A 17,467-nucleotide genomic window follows, 5' to 3' on the forward strand; every position below is an offset into this window, starting at 1 on the left:
AGTAAATGAAAATATTTATACCATTATATTACCAGATAATACAGTAAGCTAATTTATACAATATATATGTATTAGTTAATAATATATATATATCTTAGTCTACTACATATATATGTAAATTAACTCCAGAAAGGTAAAATATTCCAAAAATATTTTTCACTTGATTTTGATTCCTCTCCTCTTGTTCTATACACCATCACACAGTCACTAAACTCTCGGTCTTAAACTAGCAACATAAAAGCCTTATTTTAAGAAAAGATTACAGGCTAGCAAAAGAGTGAGATACAAAGGGAAAGGCAGGAGAAATGACTGAAAGAACCTGAACAGACAAGTCTCAAAGGAAATTAAGGGATGTCAGTGTCATGTCATGAGCTCCTACGACAGCACAGTCTACATAACAATAGAATACAATAGGGCATAAAAAGGAAATTCATGCATTTAGGCAATGTGGTTTTGATAGATTTGGCACAAATGCTTAAAGTCTGAATATGAAAACTGCAGTCAAGTTCCAGACTGATCTACTTGCAAATAGCATCTAACTGGAAAGTAGACCTATTGTGTTAACCAATCAACAAATGATCACACGATTAAAACACTAATTTTTCAATTGCTATAATGCTTTTAACATTAAATTTGCTTAGTTGTCACTCAAACCAAGATGATGCAAATATAAAGGCAATACGTCTTTTTGTTAACACTACAATTTTACCTGTATCATACATTCAAACTGGTACATACAAAGCCCCAATTCTGCCATACTTGGTTTAAAAAGTTCACGAAGTCTATAATCTTGCATTAATTTAACAAATACACAGAAAGCTTCCTCTTCTGGCATCTACATTAGGAGGGGAAAAAAAGGCAAACAGGTTAATGTTCTGTGATACACAAATAAGTTTAAATTCTATTTAAACTAAGTACCCCTCATCTTTATATAAACACTGTTTTCAGTGTCCATGTGATACAATGTCAAGAACAATGAAGGAGAAATCAAAAGGTTCTAATCTCCCATTCTTAGAATAAGAAGTCAAATAAATCTTATATCTTATGAGACTAACTGCCTCACTTGCCCAACTCATGAATTCAATCAACCAATATTCATTTAGAGCCAGATACTTCTGTTGTTCTGGGTACAGACCAGTGAACAAAATAAGCACTTTACCCTCATGGGACTTGAACATCCTACCGGGGGTAGAGAGACAATACATGTAATAAATCAATTAATATGTAAGCCAGATGGTTCTGAGTGCTATAGAAATAAAACAGAGTAGGGAAACAGGAAATGCTGGAAAATACACTGCTACTTATGTAGGCAAATTAAGGAAAGCCCCTTGATAAGAAAACACTTGAACAGAATAATGAAGAAATAAGGGAGCAACTGAGGAAAGAGGGAGCAACTAAGGAAAGAGGGAGCAACTAAGGAAAGAACAGTGCTGGGAGAATGAATAACACAAGACCTTGAAGTAGAATCACAATTGGCATGTTCAAGGAACAGCAAATAGGAGACTACTAATTAGGAGGAATTCTACAAGTGGCAGTTAGGTTATGAAGGAGAAATACAGGGAACCAAATTACATAGGGTTTTAGAAGCCACTGAAAGGACGTAGACATTTGCCTTATGTGAGATGTGAAGGTTCTGAAAACCTTATTTCCAAAATTCCTTAGAATTTACATTATCTCTAACCCCTCCCAACTTGAAAGTATATAATGCGCCACTCCTCATGACCCCAGTGCAACTCTTTCTGCCCATGGGTCCCGTTCCTGTGTTTTAATAAAACCATCTTTTGCACCAAAGACATCTCAAGAATTCTTTCCTGGCCGTTGGCTTTAAATCCAGTTATTTTTCCTACATTATTCATGGGGCACGCTGCCACCTCCCTGTGCTTCCTTCCTAACTGTCTATTCCCCATACAGTGTGGAGCTGCCAGAGTGATCCTTTCAAAGCATGAATTAGATCATTTCACTCTACTGCTCAAAATACTCTAGTGGCTTCTCATATCCTCAGTAAAAGCCAAAATCCTTACAAGATCCTACATTACATGACCCCTTACTACTTCTCTAACCTCTTCTCCTCCCACTATCTTCCCATTTGCATTCTGCCCCTACCACCCATCATTCTAGTCACAGTGGGAATGAATAAATTTTTTTGTCTTATAAGAAATTATTCTTTTCGGAACATATCAAAAAAAGTTTCATTCTCTTCCTCCTCTGCAATAGTACTGATATGGGAACTGACAGTATGTTTTAAAAAGTAAGTTGAAGTAATTGAATAAAAGCCCAAAAAGAAAAAAAAATCAGTGGGCCATTCTCAAAAAGATTGAAACAATGGTCGTAAAATGAAAAAGTGTGACACCAAGTAAAATATAAATATGAAGAACAATCACCTAGTTGTTTTATAGCCACTCATTTCTTTTGGAATCTGGGCCCTTGAATCTCACATAAATTGCACTACTACATACTTTCTCCATGACGCTGACTTAACAAGAATCCATGCCTTTTGCAAAGGTCTAATGGGGACAAAAATATACCTAATTTTATAGGAGTATTAAAATATACAAAAAGCAGGCACCTAGATGGCTCAGTTGGTTAAGAAACTGCCTTCGGCTCAGGTCATGATCCTGGAGTCCTGGGATGGAGTCCCACATGGGGCTCCCTGCTCAGCGGGGAGTTTGCTTCTCCCTCTGACCTCTCCCCTCTCATGTGCTCTCTCTCCCTCTGCCACCCCTCCCCAGCTCTAAATAAACAAACAAATGAACCTTAAAAATATATATATATAATATATATGTGTATATATATATACATATATATATATACACACACACACACACACACAAAGCATATATCCAGCAATTTTTTAAAGATTTTATTTATTTATTTGACAGACAGAGTTCACAAGTAGGCAGAGAGGCAGGCAGAGAGAGAGGAAGGGAAGCAGGCTCCTCATTGAAAAGAGAGCCCAATGCAGGGCTCAATCCCAGGACCCTGAGATCACAACCTGTGCTGAAGGCAGAGGCTTTAACCCACTGAGCCATCCAGGTGCCCCCACTTTTAGCTATTTTAAAACAACATGTACTGGGCGCCTGGGTGGCTCAGTGGGTTAATCCTCTGCCTTTGGCTTGGGTCATGATCTCGGGGTCCTGGGATCGAGTCCCACATCGGGCTCTCTGGGCAGCAGGGAGTCTGCTTCCTCCTCTCTCTCTGCCTGCCTCTCTGCCTACTTGTGATCTCTCTCTCTGTTACAGGAAGAAATAAAAAATCTTAAAATAAAATAAAATAAAATAAAATAAAATAAAATAAAACAACATGTACTAATTATACTAACTTTGCAAAAAAATTTTTCTCAGACTCCAAGTTGTGTTGCCAAGCTGTTAGAGGCAATACAGCAAAGGGTATAACAGAATAAGCTTCAGAAACAAAGACGGAGTGCTTCTGAATCTGGCTGAACCATGCTTTCTAGCTTATAACCCTGGGCTAGAAAATTATTACTATGGTAATGTATTAGCTGCACTGACAATACTAGCTAAGTAAATTCATCACTAAATAAAAGTACCACTACCAGCCTACAGTATCCTGAAGGAAAATGTGATTGCTCCTGAGGATTCCTACAGAGCTAGGTCTGCTGTTATGAGAGTCCTAACTCAGGTATGGTAAAGCTGCTCTTTAAATCCTCAATAGAAATGACTACAGAAAGATTATTTTGGAGCTAATATGAAAGTAAAAGGCATACAATTATGAAAAAAAAAATCACTGGACTTATAATAGAAATGCCTGAGTTCAATAGTAAAAATCCCACCAATATTAATCAATCACAAATTAGGAAAAATCACAATTGTACAAAACCTTTGTACCTCGATATTAACAAATCTAGTTTTGTTTTTATTATTTACAATCCAATGTCACCTAGAAATGGACATCTGACATCAATGTCTCTAACATCAGGTTTTTTTTACTCAGAAAAGTAATGTGACAATTACAGAGCTTTAAAACTCGGGCAGAACTGTTGGGAAATTGAAGAAAGTATAAGGGAAGAGTTTCAGATTCCTACTCTGCTTTTATCTACCAAGAAAAGTGATCTTGGGCAAGTCCCTGAACTTTTATTGCATGTCTACTATGTGGCAAACATCATAATAGGTTTTTATATTTATTATCTCAGAAGACCTCATAATGAATCTTAAAGTAGACAGTATTACATAATTAAAGCTCAGAAAGAGATTAAATAATCTAGTCCACATTCAAAGAATTCAGGGCAGTATTGAGATGCAAAAACCAGCACGTATATATATAATTGACTCAAATCAAGCTATCTCCATTTCTCTTCAGATTACATTTTAGTGTGAGAATAATATAGATATGATGGACTTGAGAAAAAAATTTCAACAAAGGTGAAAAGAAAACACTACTTGCCATTTCCCTTCAAAGACATAAACTGATGACCCTGCCCCTGACTCTGAAAACATCCCACCCAAACCCACTCCAAAATTATTCACCTGTAATGGAAATATAGGTTATATCTCTGAGACAGTAAGAGTAACTGAGGACCTCTATTTTAGAGCCTATAACAAGATAGGCATAACAAACTCTCAACTCTATGACAACCAAAATTTCTGTGTAAATCTGCAAAGATGTATGATACTAGTAAGATTTTTATACCAACACTTCAGTCATGTCCTCCTTGGTTCGGAAAAGATGAGTTTTTATTAAATATTGACAGATAAGTTAAGATTTAAAAGTAATACAGGCTTTACTGGAATATTATGGTCCAAATGTAGATACCAAGAAGCCGAAATTTTGTTTAGTAGCAGGATATTATTGTTTATATGTTATTTTCAACACTTAATATTTTAAACGGCAAACTAAATATCCCTATTTAAATTATGCCTAGGGAAAAACTCCCACTATCTAATGCTAAATAAAAACAAGGATGATTTTTAAATTCTCCAATCCAACTTCAATAAAGAACTTAATCAGACATTTAGTACTTGTTCTAACTTACCTGCATAAGCAACAATCCAACTATAAAAGCACTTCCTTGACAGTAACCAACCTCACGATCCACTAAAGAATAGGCCTAAAAAGTAAAAAATGTTCAGAATACTTTAACATATCTTCCTTCTCTAAAAACCAAAAAATCATGACATAGTGGAGTAAAGACCATTTTTCTTAGAAAAGTTTTTGCTTGCTGTTATACAGGTTATCCTACAATTGTTTATAAAGTAGAAGATTTGTATTTGTTATATAAATTTATAAATATTTATAAATATATTAAATATATTTAATTAAATATTTAAATGCTTATTAAATAGATAATAGTAAAAATTAAATATTTATATTTAATTAAATATTAAATATTTATAAAATATTACATAAATATATAAATATAAAAGTGAATGGTTACATAAAATTTTCTTTTGACAGTTTCCCAATTAGAAATCGACAGCTCCTAAGGACAAGAAAATAAAGGAATTTGTACTCAGTGAAGTAACAAAGTTTAAAAAATGTTTATCTGAAATAAAACCAGAGTAAAATCATGGTAAAGCAATGGAAAAACTGAAATGGTTTAAGAAGAAATTAGTATTTTGCAGAGGTAGTTGAAAGGGAAAGGATTATGAGAAGAAGAAAGGCAATATTGAAAGAAAAAATTACAATGGCAAACACTTTTAAGGGCTAAGAAATTTTAACAGTGCTGGCCATAGTAAGCAGAAAATTTTGTTCTGGATTGTAAAACTCACAGAAGATAAATTATCTATTTTCACAGATTATCTTTCTACGGTGTATAGTGATTTACAGGTTATTTGATTTCAACCAACTAGTACTAAATAAAGTGATGGATTTCCTAAGTTCTCCAAGCTAGACAGTAATGTAGCATCAAAAATAAAGCAGAAATTAGGCTAACAACAAATTTTTGCAAAAGAAACTCATTATTGAGGTGAAGGTTCATGCTTCATTATATGTATAATTTCAATCTTCTGAGAATTCATTTCAAAAAATGAATAAATAGAACTTACCTTCATTACATTAAATAAAACCTCCTGTCCAAGGCTATCTTTTTCCTTAAAAAAGTTGTGTTCAGGATAAGTTCTAGCAATGTCCCTTCTGATCAATTTTTCACATGGTGAGGTCATTTTTAGGAGTTCTGAATACTGATCCTTAATTGGCATATTTTGTGCACTGCATAAAAGTTGCCAAACTATTGCTCTAAAGTGGTGGGGTATCCCTTTACGAACAAGCTCCTAAAAATAAAAAAGTAAAATAAAAATTTTTAAATGAACCATTTAAGTCTCCTACCTTAAAAGCCAAAGATTTATGAGAGGTTGGAATGGGGTGGAACACTTTGTCAAATTTATAATTCACAAAGTTACTCTTAAGACTAAGGAACCTTTTACCCAAGGCTAAGATTTGGCCCTTGGGTGTGTCCTATTCTGGTCAGAGAGCTACAATCCCATGGATAAATTCTTAACATTTCTCCCAAAGTATGGCCTCTAAAGCTATTAAGAAAGTAACTGATAATCTGCAGAGCTGTGAATGAAAGCACAATAACCATTACCTTTCAAAGAGGGGCTTTAGGCAAAAAAAAAATAAAATACCAATAATTCAAAGATGTCAGATGGTACAACTTCATTCCTGAATGTATAAAATGCGAGGATTTAATCTCCAAAATAATTTTCAGTTATATATATCTACCATTAGGAGGCATCTATAAAAACTGATATCTGTAAGTCAATACTTTAATACGAAAACATATAAAATAGAGCTCTTTATTACAGCACTTGCGAAGTACTAGAATCTGATTTTATTTTTTAAATCTTCTATTAATCCATGCCTTAATGCCCCTTTGGAATAAGAGGAAGAACTTCAACAAGGAATATGAATACCTTAACTTGCTTTTCCTTCTTTTTGCGTACATCTTCCCATTCATTAACAATTCTTCCCCAAAGAATCCAAGAATCTTCTTCAAGGTGGCTGAGGTTGCTAGAGGCTGATGAACTTGATACAAGGGAGGAGCCACTGTTTCTTCTTGACCCATTTACAGATCTTAAAGACTTACTATCCGTCTCTAATAATCTAAAACATAATTAAAAACTGCTCAAGATCTAATTTCACAGTGACACTAGATGAAGCAATGATGATACTTAGAACTTCACTATAGCCATGGTTTTAGAATATGCATAATTTCAATAATATCTGATTGGTATCAATAAAATTACTGCTACATTTTTTTTTCATCTAAGCATAGCAATTTCAAAAAAATTTTAAAGACTATTTATTTAAGAGACGGAGAGAGAGAGCTGGGGTGAGGCCACAAGGTAGGGAGAGGAAGGACATAAGACTCTTTTTTTTTTTTTTAATGATTTTTATTTATTTATTTGACAGACAGAGATCACAAGTAGGCATAGAGGCAGGCAGAGAGAGAAGGGAAGCAGGCTCCCTGCTGAGCAGAGAGCCCGATGCGGGGCTTGATTCCAGGACCCTGGGATCATGCCCTGAGCTGAAGGCAGAGGCTCTAACCCACTGAGCCACCCAGGTGCCCCAGGACGTAAGACTCTTGAGCTGACTCCACACTCTCACTGAGCACAGAGACTGACATGAGGCTTGATCTCACATCCCTGAAATCATGAGCTGAGCCAAAACCAACAGCTGGATGCATAACTGACTGAGTCACCAGATGCCCCAAAATTTCAGAACTTGATAGTAAATTATGTTAAATATTTTAGTGCTATTAGTCCCATCATAATTTCCCTTCATCTCCACTAAAAATACAAACTAAAAGAAATCTGGTAAGAAAAACAGTTGGGGAAAGGGGCTTCAGGAAAAAAGAAACTACAGTTGGAACAGGTATAAAAATTCTATGAAAGAATTCTATGAAAGAATTCTAACATGTTTAGAATATGTCCTGGGCTAGAAAAAAGCAAGGCAGAGCCATACAAATCATACAAATCCCTTCTCTCTTTTTATTTTTCTCGACCCATATATAAATCTGCCTAAACAAAGTGTTTTGTTTGGCCATGCAGTGTTTGTATAAATTCAACAATTATTAATATTAAAATTAGAAGATTTCACTTGTTTGTTTATATACATATATATTTATATTTATATTTATTTACAATTCTGAGGATTCTCCTGAAAAATAAAAAGGGCAAAACCAGACTCATATTTCTGCATAGGAACAACAAGGTATAGCAAAGTAAGAGCTGCTTCTTTTAGATGGAAGACTTTAATCCACTCCATCTCCACAATCCCTGCTCTCTCTCAAAAACTCAGGCCACTAACAGCTGTTATTTATCACTGGGTTCACACTCTCAAACTAAGACTTCTTCACTCTTAAGGTCCTATCACCTTTGTGTTTTCTTATCTGCTGAAAGATGAATTAAGATAATTTCGGAGACCAATTTCATGACTCACCACAACATCAAACCCATTATTTCTTTCATAAAGAAACAGTCTATAAAGAAAGGTTAGAAAATGTGGCTCCATCACTATAAAGATGTAAATTACATGTCATTCAAATAAGGGTCCTAAAAGATCTATTTGTTTTTAACACGGCTACTATTTACTTCCAGTAATTTCTTCAGAAAATCATCTGCTTAGGATATAAGAAATGATCCCAGGAGTAATTTAAGATAAATAAAAACCAATAAAGAAAAATACATATGTGCCAAACCCTACTAAACAGAGTACAGATACACCCTTTGTATGGGAGATTTATAACTTACTCATCCTTCTATCCCTGAGAGCATTTAACTTGATTCAAAGTAAATAAATATTGACTGAGTTGAAATAAAATCAAAATTTCCATATTAAAAAAAATAAAAAATTAAAAAAAAAAAAACTTCAAATCCCAAATATGTCATATTCAATAATACAACATATGGGGCGCCTGGGTGGCTCAGAGGGTTAAAGCCTCTGTCTTCGGCTCAGGTCATGGTCCCGGGGTCCTGGGATGAGCCCCCCATCGGGCTTTCTGCTCAGTGGGGAGCCTGCTTCTCCTTCTCTCTGCCTGCTACTCTGCCTATTTGTGATCTCTCTGTCAAATAAATAAATAAAATATTTTTTAAAAAGACAATTTGCATTTATAAAAAAAATACAACATAGTAACACAAATTGAACAAATTCTAACCTTATTGATGGGATAATTTAATACATTTCCATTTCAATAATAATTTATTTTAAAATGTCCAAAATATTGATAGAAACAGAAAAATTTTTACAACCAAGCTACTTAAGGACCAACTATTTGCTATATTCTTTATTAGAAAAAAATAATGATGTTTACTTAAACACTGTTTTTCCCCTAGATACTATTTCAGTAAGTCCACAATATATCCTATGGAAAAATTAGTATATATATGTAAATACTTTTATGTATGAGTCTAATCCCTCAGAACTCTAAATGGGATAGAAGAACAAATTTTACTGAAACAACTTGAACCTAAGTCCTGTATTTCAGTTCATTATTCACTGAGTGCTTGCTATATGCCAAGTAATTAAACTACAGTACTACCATCAATAGAGAGACATGCAGTTAAAAAGAAAATATATTTCCTAAGCTAAATATAACTTTGAGATGTAATGGAAGTATAGATGAAAAAGTGCTTAAAACAGAAGGCTTTTAGAGTCTGAAAGGTCTCAGAGATTGCCAAGCTGTAACTTCTGGTAAAAGCAGGAATGCCAAGTACAATCATGAGTGAGTTAGAGAAGAGGGCAAAGCAGTTTATCTTCAGAGGACAGTGAAATAACACTAAAAAAATATACAGAACTGTAAGAAAAATGTATAAATGAAGTATTACAAATAAAGATATGTTATTTAAAATACTGTCCCTGCCTTAACTCACATGACATACAAAAATGATTCAAATGGACAACAGCCAGGAATATAAAAGTTAAAACTACTAAAACTCCTTGAAGAAAACAGGAAAAAGCCTTTACAACCCTGGAGGAGACAAAATGTGTTAATGAGACACAAGGAAACACTAACCATAAAAGAGAAAACTGATTAAAAAATAAAGTGGACTTTATCAAACTTAAAAACTCTCCTCTTCAGATGATACCCCTGAGAAAATGAAAAGGTAAGCCACTTTTTTTCCACTGGGGAAAAAAATGTTCTCAACATATGTATCTAACCAAAGATTAGTATCCAGAATATACAAAGAACTCTTTTTTTTTTTTTTTAATTTATTTGACAGAGAGAGATCACAAGTAGGCAGAGAGGCAGGCAGAGAGAGAAAGGAGGAAGCAGGCTCTCCGCAGAGCAGAGAGCCTGATGTGGGGCTCAATCCCAGGACCCTGGGATCATGACCTGAGCCGAAGGCAGAGGCTTTAGCCCACTGAGCCACCCAGGCGCCCCCAAGAACTCTTAAAATCAATAATTAAGAAGGCAAAAAACATAGCTGTTTAAATGAGTAAGAGACTGAAAGTGATACTTTATAAAACAAGATAATCAAGTGGCCAATAAGTAATGGGACATCGTTAGTCAGAAAAATGCAAGTTAAAATCAAACTATGTATACAGTAGAATAACTACAACTTTTTTTTAAGATTTTATTTATTTATTTGACAGACAGAGATCACAAGTAGGCAGAGAGGCAGGCAGAGAGAGAGGGGGAAGCAGGCTCCTCGCAGAGCAGAGAGCCCCACGTGGGACTCGATCCCAGGACCCTGGGATCATGACCTGGGCCGAAGGCAGAGGCTTAACTCACTGAGCCACACAGGCGCCCCAAATGACTACAATTTTATAGATTGACTATAACAGGTGTTGCCTAGGATGGGAGTAATTGTAAGTGTCATATACTGATGTCATACTTCAACCACCTTTTAGAACTAAATACATTTTCATATGATCCAACAAGAGAAAGACTTGAAGTTCACAGAAGCTGTATTCATAATAGTTAAAACCCAGAAACAACCAAATATCCAGAAAAAATAAGCCATCAAATTATGATGTATTTATTCACTGCAATATTACTCCACGATAAAAAGAAACAAACTGCTGATAAATATAATAACACAGACGAATCTTATAAATGTTAGGTTGAGTGAAAGAAGCCAGATGCAAAAAAGCATATACTACATGATTCTGCATATATTAAGTTCAAGAACAGTGTTGTATAGAAGAAAAAACAGGAGTAAGTCCTCATGACTCTGGGTTAGGTAAAGCCTTCTTAAATATGAGAAAAGCACAAGTGACTAAATAAATCAATACACACACACATACACACACACACACACACAAACTGAACTTAACAAAATTTAAAAATGTTTCCCACCTTCCTGGATGCCACCAAGAAAGTGAAAAGAAAACTCACAGAATGGGAAAAAAATATTTGCAACCCAGAAGACTTCTATCTAGAACATATAAGAAACTTATAACTCAGTGATAAAGACAAATAGCCCAACTAAAAAATGGGCAAAGAAACAGTATAGACATTTTCCCCAAAAAAGATACACAAATGGCCAATAAGCACATAAAAAGTTGTTCAACATCACTAGTCATCTAGGAAATACAAACCGAAACCATAATAACACACCCTTCACAACTACTAGGATGGTTGTAATCAAAAAGACATAATATCAAGTGTTGGTGAAGAAATGGAGACATAGGAACCCTTAGATACCACTTATGGGAATGTAAAATGGTAAAACCACTTTGGAAAACAGTATGGTAATTCTTCAAATAATTAAACAAAGAATTATCATGTGAACCAGCAATTCCACTCCTATGTATATAACCAAGAGAAATGAAAATCTGTGCCCAGGAAGGGATAGGGGGTGACTGCTAATGGATGTGCAGTTTCCTGGGGTGGCAGGTACACAACTTATACAACAAATGTTCAGCATTATTCACACTAGCCAATAAAGTGGAAACAATCCAAATGTCCATCAACTGTTAAATGGATTAAAAAATACTTATAGAACCATATAAAGGAATATTATTTGGTCATGAAAAGGAGTAAAATATTGGTACATGCAACAACATGAACAAATCTTGAAAACATTATGCTAAGTGAAAAAGTCACAAAAGGAAACAAATTGTATGTTTCCTATATAAAATATCTAGAACTAAAAAAGTAGATTAGCTTTTGCTGAGAACTAGAGTAGAAGTGAGAGGAGCAAGAAGGAAAGGACAGTGACAGCTAATAATCATGTGCTCTCTTGTAGTGATGATTATACAACTCTGAGTATGTGAAAAAACACTGAATTGTGTACTTTAAACTGGTGAACCATATGTATATCAGTTATACCTCAAAAAAGTGTTATATTAAAAAAAGAACAGGTAAAATATATCAATGACAATAAAAATCAGAAGAGAAATTTCAGTGAGGTGAAGTTGCTAGAAAGGGCATAAGGGAATTTTCTGGGATGATAGGAATTTTCTAACATGATAGAAATCATCTATGTGTTAGTGGGCATGTGGGTTATACACAAATTTGTCAAAACCTAAACTATACTTAAGAACTGAGCATTTCTGGGGTGCCTGGGTGGCTCAGTTGGTTAAGCAGCTGCCTTCAGCTCAGATCATGATTCCAGGGTCCTGGGATTGAGTCCCACATCGGGCTCCCTGCTCAGCAGAGAACCTGCTTCTCTCTCTCCTCTGCCTGCCACTCTGCTTACCTGTGCTCTTTCTCTATCTCTCTGTCAATTAAATAATTAAATCTTAAAAAAAAAAATAAAAAAGAACTGAGCATTTCTCTGATTGCATATTATATGTCAACTTTATAAAAATTTACAGAAAATACCATCTGTGGTTAATAACACTAAAAGCAGTGACAATTAGGTGAGAAACTACTGCTTTCTACTGTTGAAAGCCCTTTAAAACTTTTTTTTAATAATGACTATTATTTTGAAAAGGACTTTTTAAAATATATGTATTTATTTTGTTTTGTTTTGTTTTTAAGATTTATTTATTTGAGAGACAGAGAGAGACGGCATGAGCCGGAGGCGTCCAGGGAGAGGAAAAGAGAGAATCCCAAGCAGACTCCATGCTAAGCACAGAGCCCAACGTGGGGCTGGATCCAAGGACCCCAACATCACGACCTGAGCTGAAACCAAGAGTCAGACTCTTAACCGATTACACCACCAGGTGCCCCTAAATGTATCTATTGTGTAAAGAAAGGAAAATATGACCATTATTCCATTTTTTTCCTTTTCTAAATAGTTGGTCATTCTAGCAAATTTCAGATTTTTCTAAAGATAAAATTTATAAGTTTTTTCAATGCTATAGGTATAATGAAGAAGTCTTCTGTTAGAGAGCTGGAACATTTTCCAGAACTAATACTTGAATTGATGCTGTCAAGACTCTCCCCGCTGAGCTTCCAAGTCATGATACACGGAAAAAGAATTTACACATTCATTAAGAAAATGTAGACGTAGGGCACCTGAGTGGCTCAGTTGCCTAAGCGTCTGCCTTCAGCTCAGGTCAAGATCTTAGGGTTCTGGGATTAAGCCCCATATCAGGCTCCCTGCTCAGTCGGAGTCTATTTCTCCCTCTACCTCCGCCTCTTCCACCCTGCTCAAGCTCTGTCTCTCTCTCTCTCAAATAAATAAAATCTTGGGGGGAAAAAGAAAAGAAAGAAAATGTAGACTTTATAGAATGTGTAGTTAGAATCAAGTATTTTTATTCCTTTTTGCTAAGTACAGTGATGAAACAACTCAGGAAGACTCCTAAACTGGTTGCCACCTAGTTTCAATATAATTGAAATATTCTGACACGGTAGCAGAGGGTGCGTACTACCTGAAAATGTCAACAATTTCCAAAGACTTCAGGCCAGCAACTGGGAAAATGGTACTACTGCATTACTCATAGGTCCTTGGACTACTGAGAAGTCTATTCAAAACGTACTGGCTTTCCTCTTTCCAGAGGAAATGGGTTCACGGCCTTGCACAGATTTATTGCAAAAAAAGACACTTCCTTTCCATCCCATCGTAATTTCCATATGACTAATACAAGAAGAAATTTATCAGATTCAAGGAAAAGAATACTGGCTCAGCAGGAATATTGTATGCTACAATCAAAGGCATTATCCACAGGTCTGCGTGGCTTCCTGGACATTTTTTAACCTGCCACTGCTATATAGCAATTCACAAGCCCAAATATATTCATCTCTCAGAAGGCTGCCAGACTAAGACATCAGAGGTTGGATCTTCACTGCCTGGAGAATACATAACCCTCAGTCTAAGGAAGCAACTCCAAGTTTTTGTTAGAGTAGCTCCAGCTCTAAGGACAGCATTCAAAATGGCTATAGCCCCACATTATCTGAGATGGGGTTGCTAAAGCTAATTTTCAGTTAGACTTTACTTCAAGTAGCATCAAAGATAGAGAAAGACTAGGTTTGGCTGCTTCCAGAAGCTTAGAAGACTTGGCAGAGAAAAAGCATTTCCCGTTCCTAATGTACAGAACTCGTGACTAAACTGAGAACAAGGGAATATGCCAACAGAGTTTTATTTTGGGGGGTAGATTACTTCACCATATCTTTGCTACTGAAAACTGAACCTTATTCTTACCAGGGGTCACCCATCTAAGGAAAACCACAGAGTGTGTACTTCATGATGGGCTTATGAGAAAAAAAGGAGGAGCTTGTGTGTGGCAGTGTACACTTGATGAACATCAAAGAAAATGCCTCTCACAATAACACTATGACTGAAAAATACAGTAGAGAAGGAAAACAATGGGTTCTCCTTTGGGTATTTGAGAGTATGAAGTACTTGGGGGACATCAGTATTGGTAAGTAGCACAGCAATGGAAAAGACAAGTGTGAACCTGAGAAGAGAGGTGAAGCCTACAAATGGAAATCTGGCAATTACTGTAGGGTCCCACCCCCCGCCTTTATCTGCAGCTTCACTTTCCTGCAGCTTCAGTTACCCACGATCAACTGGGGACCATTAGCAGATGATTCTCCTGATACATGGTCAGAAGGTCAACACTGACCTAATGCTATGTCACAATGCCTAGGTCACTCACCTCACTTCATCGGTAGGCATCTTACCATCTCACAGCACAAGAGAAAAGTACATTAAGATATTTTGAGGGAAACCTTATTCACACAACTTTTATTACACTATATTGCTGTAATTGTTCTATTGTATTATTAGTTATTGTTGCTAATCTCTTACTGTGCCCAATTTATAAATTAAACTTTATCACAGGTATGTATGTATAGAAAAAACAGTATATACATAGTTCAATACTATCTGAGGTCACAGATATCCACTGCCATTCTTGGAAATGTATCCTCCACAGACAATGGGGAACCTCCCCACTTGCAAAGAGTGATAGTAAACTTTGTTAATTCCCTTTTGTACTCAGTATAATACTTTCCTATGGATAACAGAACTAAAAGATCAGGATACAACAGCAACAGGTCATCATACCATTTGGAAATGTGTAAACTGCTAAGATAATTTACAAAGACCCAAGGAAAGATCTAAGAAAAGCTAAGGTAAAAAATTGCTATATAAGAAAAACACTTGGAAAGCTAAATACACTGGCACTTACTGCAGGGGAATCAGCTTTCCAAACATGGGATTCAAATATCTCTTGTAATGTTACATCAAAGAAACAGGATATGAATGTACTGGGAGAAAAACAGCAACTAGCAAGCTAAAAGAACAGCAGATCAGCAGCAACAAAATACTTGCCTGACTCACAGGGTAGTCATACCCTTTCACATCAACATCATCAAGCACAAATTCAAGTCTCAGAGGAAGAAAAACAAAAAGGGGAGAATTAAGAGAGAGCACAAGGAATTAGCACAGGAAACAATTCAGAGACAACTCTCAGTGGGGTGCCTACATGACAGGGATCTCTCTAGTTCTGAAAGCATGAGGGTTTCTCTTTTGCTTCTGTTTCTTTAAGATGAGGTCTCAGAGAAGGCAAACACTGGAGACTTGCACCTCCCTCCCAAATATCCTCACCAGAAATTGATGGTTTGGGGATTACTTTTATGTAGACATTCCAGACAGACAAGCATTGCAGATTTAACTTCTAAGATACCTTAATTTAAGAACATCATGTGAAGCTAAGATAGCTGCAACAGAAAATGTAGTTCAATAAATTCTCTTAATTACATCATCAAATTCCTTAGGAATTCAGACAACTGATACAAAATGGAAAACAACCCTCAATGAAAAGAAAAAGAATAAAGAATTTGTGTGAAGATCTTAAAGGCCTCTCCTATGATTGAAAATATATGAACTTTTTAATACAGAGACTTGGAAAGATCAATTTTGCTTCCAAGCTTTTTAATTCCTTAAGATTCTTGGTTGTGTTATAGAGAATATCCTCAGGAAAACAAAATAATGCTTTAGTAGTAAAATTATAAACATAAGATGAAACTTAGATCATCTAGATCAGCTCTGCCCAACAGAAATGTACTGAAAGGGGCACCTGGGTGGCTCAGTGGGTTAAGCCGCTGCCTTTGGCTCAGGTCATGATCTCAGGGTCCTGGGATCAAGTCCCGCATTGGGCTCTCTGCTCAGCAGGGAGCCTGCTTCCCTCTCTCTCTCTCTCTCTGCCTGCCTCTCCGTCTACTTGTGATTTCTATCAAATAAATAAAATCTTTAAAAAAAAAAAAAAAAAAAAAGAAACGTACTGCAAGCCCCTTATATCAGTTTAAATATTCTATAAGCCACATATAAAGTATAAAAAAGTGTAGTTAATTTTAATAATTTTACCAAATATAGCCAAAATACCATTTTAGCATGCAATAAAAATTTAATTAACAAGATACTCTTTTTCTCCCATCAACTCTTCAAAATCTGGTATACATTTTACTTTTCTAGCACATAACAATTCAGACCAGCCACATTTCAGGTGCTCAGCTGCCACTTCTGGCTTATGGCTACCAACCAGACAGTATAGATCCAGATGTTGGTAGGATAAAGATATATAAATTAAGGTTTCAAAGATTCCTGCTTACTGTATTTAAATGTACATAAAATACATTTACTTTAGTTTAAAACAACACTTATCCATTTCCTTAATCTCATATCCTCACCTCCAAAAATCTGTTAAAAAGCAAAGAACGTAAAAGGAAATAAACATGGTTACAATGCCAAACTGTTAAACCACACAAATTATGGCCCATTAAAAATTTAAATTAGCCTGTGAAGTGTGTAAACCTGGCGATTCACAGACCAGTACCCCTGGGGTTAATAATACATTATATGTTTACAAAAAAATTATTTAAAAAAATTTTTTTATTTTTAAATTAGCAACATTTCCCCTTCTTAATTAAAATGCACTGCTATCACACTTGAAACTTACCTTCCTAAATTCATCTCTGCCAAAGCCTTTGTATTTTTAAAATGAAAAACAGATTTAACACATAGGAAAAAAATAGGTATCCCGTTTCAACTTTAAGGCTATCAATTATTAACTTTCATCAAACAAGATCTTTGATATTATACTGAACCATTTCTTCATATCCTTCTGGTGTTGCCACATGCACTGATATTTTAAAAGTTAAAACTGCAGTAAA

At 35.4% G+C, this 17,467-nt stretch overlaps 1 protein-coding gene across 9 annotated transcripts in view; it reads right to left on the reverse strand.

The window, feature by feature from the left end:
* Positions 1-17,467, reverse strand: part of EVI5 (ecotropic viral integration site 5) — a 205,135-nt gene that overhangs the window by 132,727 nt on the left and 54,941 nt on the right. For all 9 annotated transcript variants that reach the window (XM_059138558.1, XM_059138553.1, XM_059138554.1 and 6 more), the window contains 4 exons: positions 6,870-7,059; positions 6,003-6,227; positions 4,991-5,065; positions 710-835 (listed from right to left, as the gene is read on the reverse strand). In XM_059138558.1, the coding sequence (XP_058994541.1) occupies positions 710-835; positions 4,991-5,065; positions 6,003-6,227; positions 6,870-7,059 (616 nt within the window). The remainder of the gene's footprint in view (positions 1-709; positions 836-4,990; positions 5,066-6,002; positions 6,228-6,869; positions 7,060-17,467) is intronic.

The sequence above is a fragment of the Mustela lutreola genome, chromosome 10, assembly GCF_030435805.1.
Source record: "Mustela lutreola isolate mMusLut2 chromosome 10, mMusLut2.pri, whole genome shotgun sequence".
In the NCBI taxonomy this organism is placed as follows: Eukaryota; Metazoa; Chordata; class Mammalia; order Carnivora; family Mustelidae; genus Mustela; species Mustela lutreola.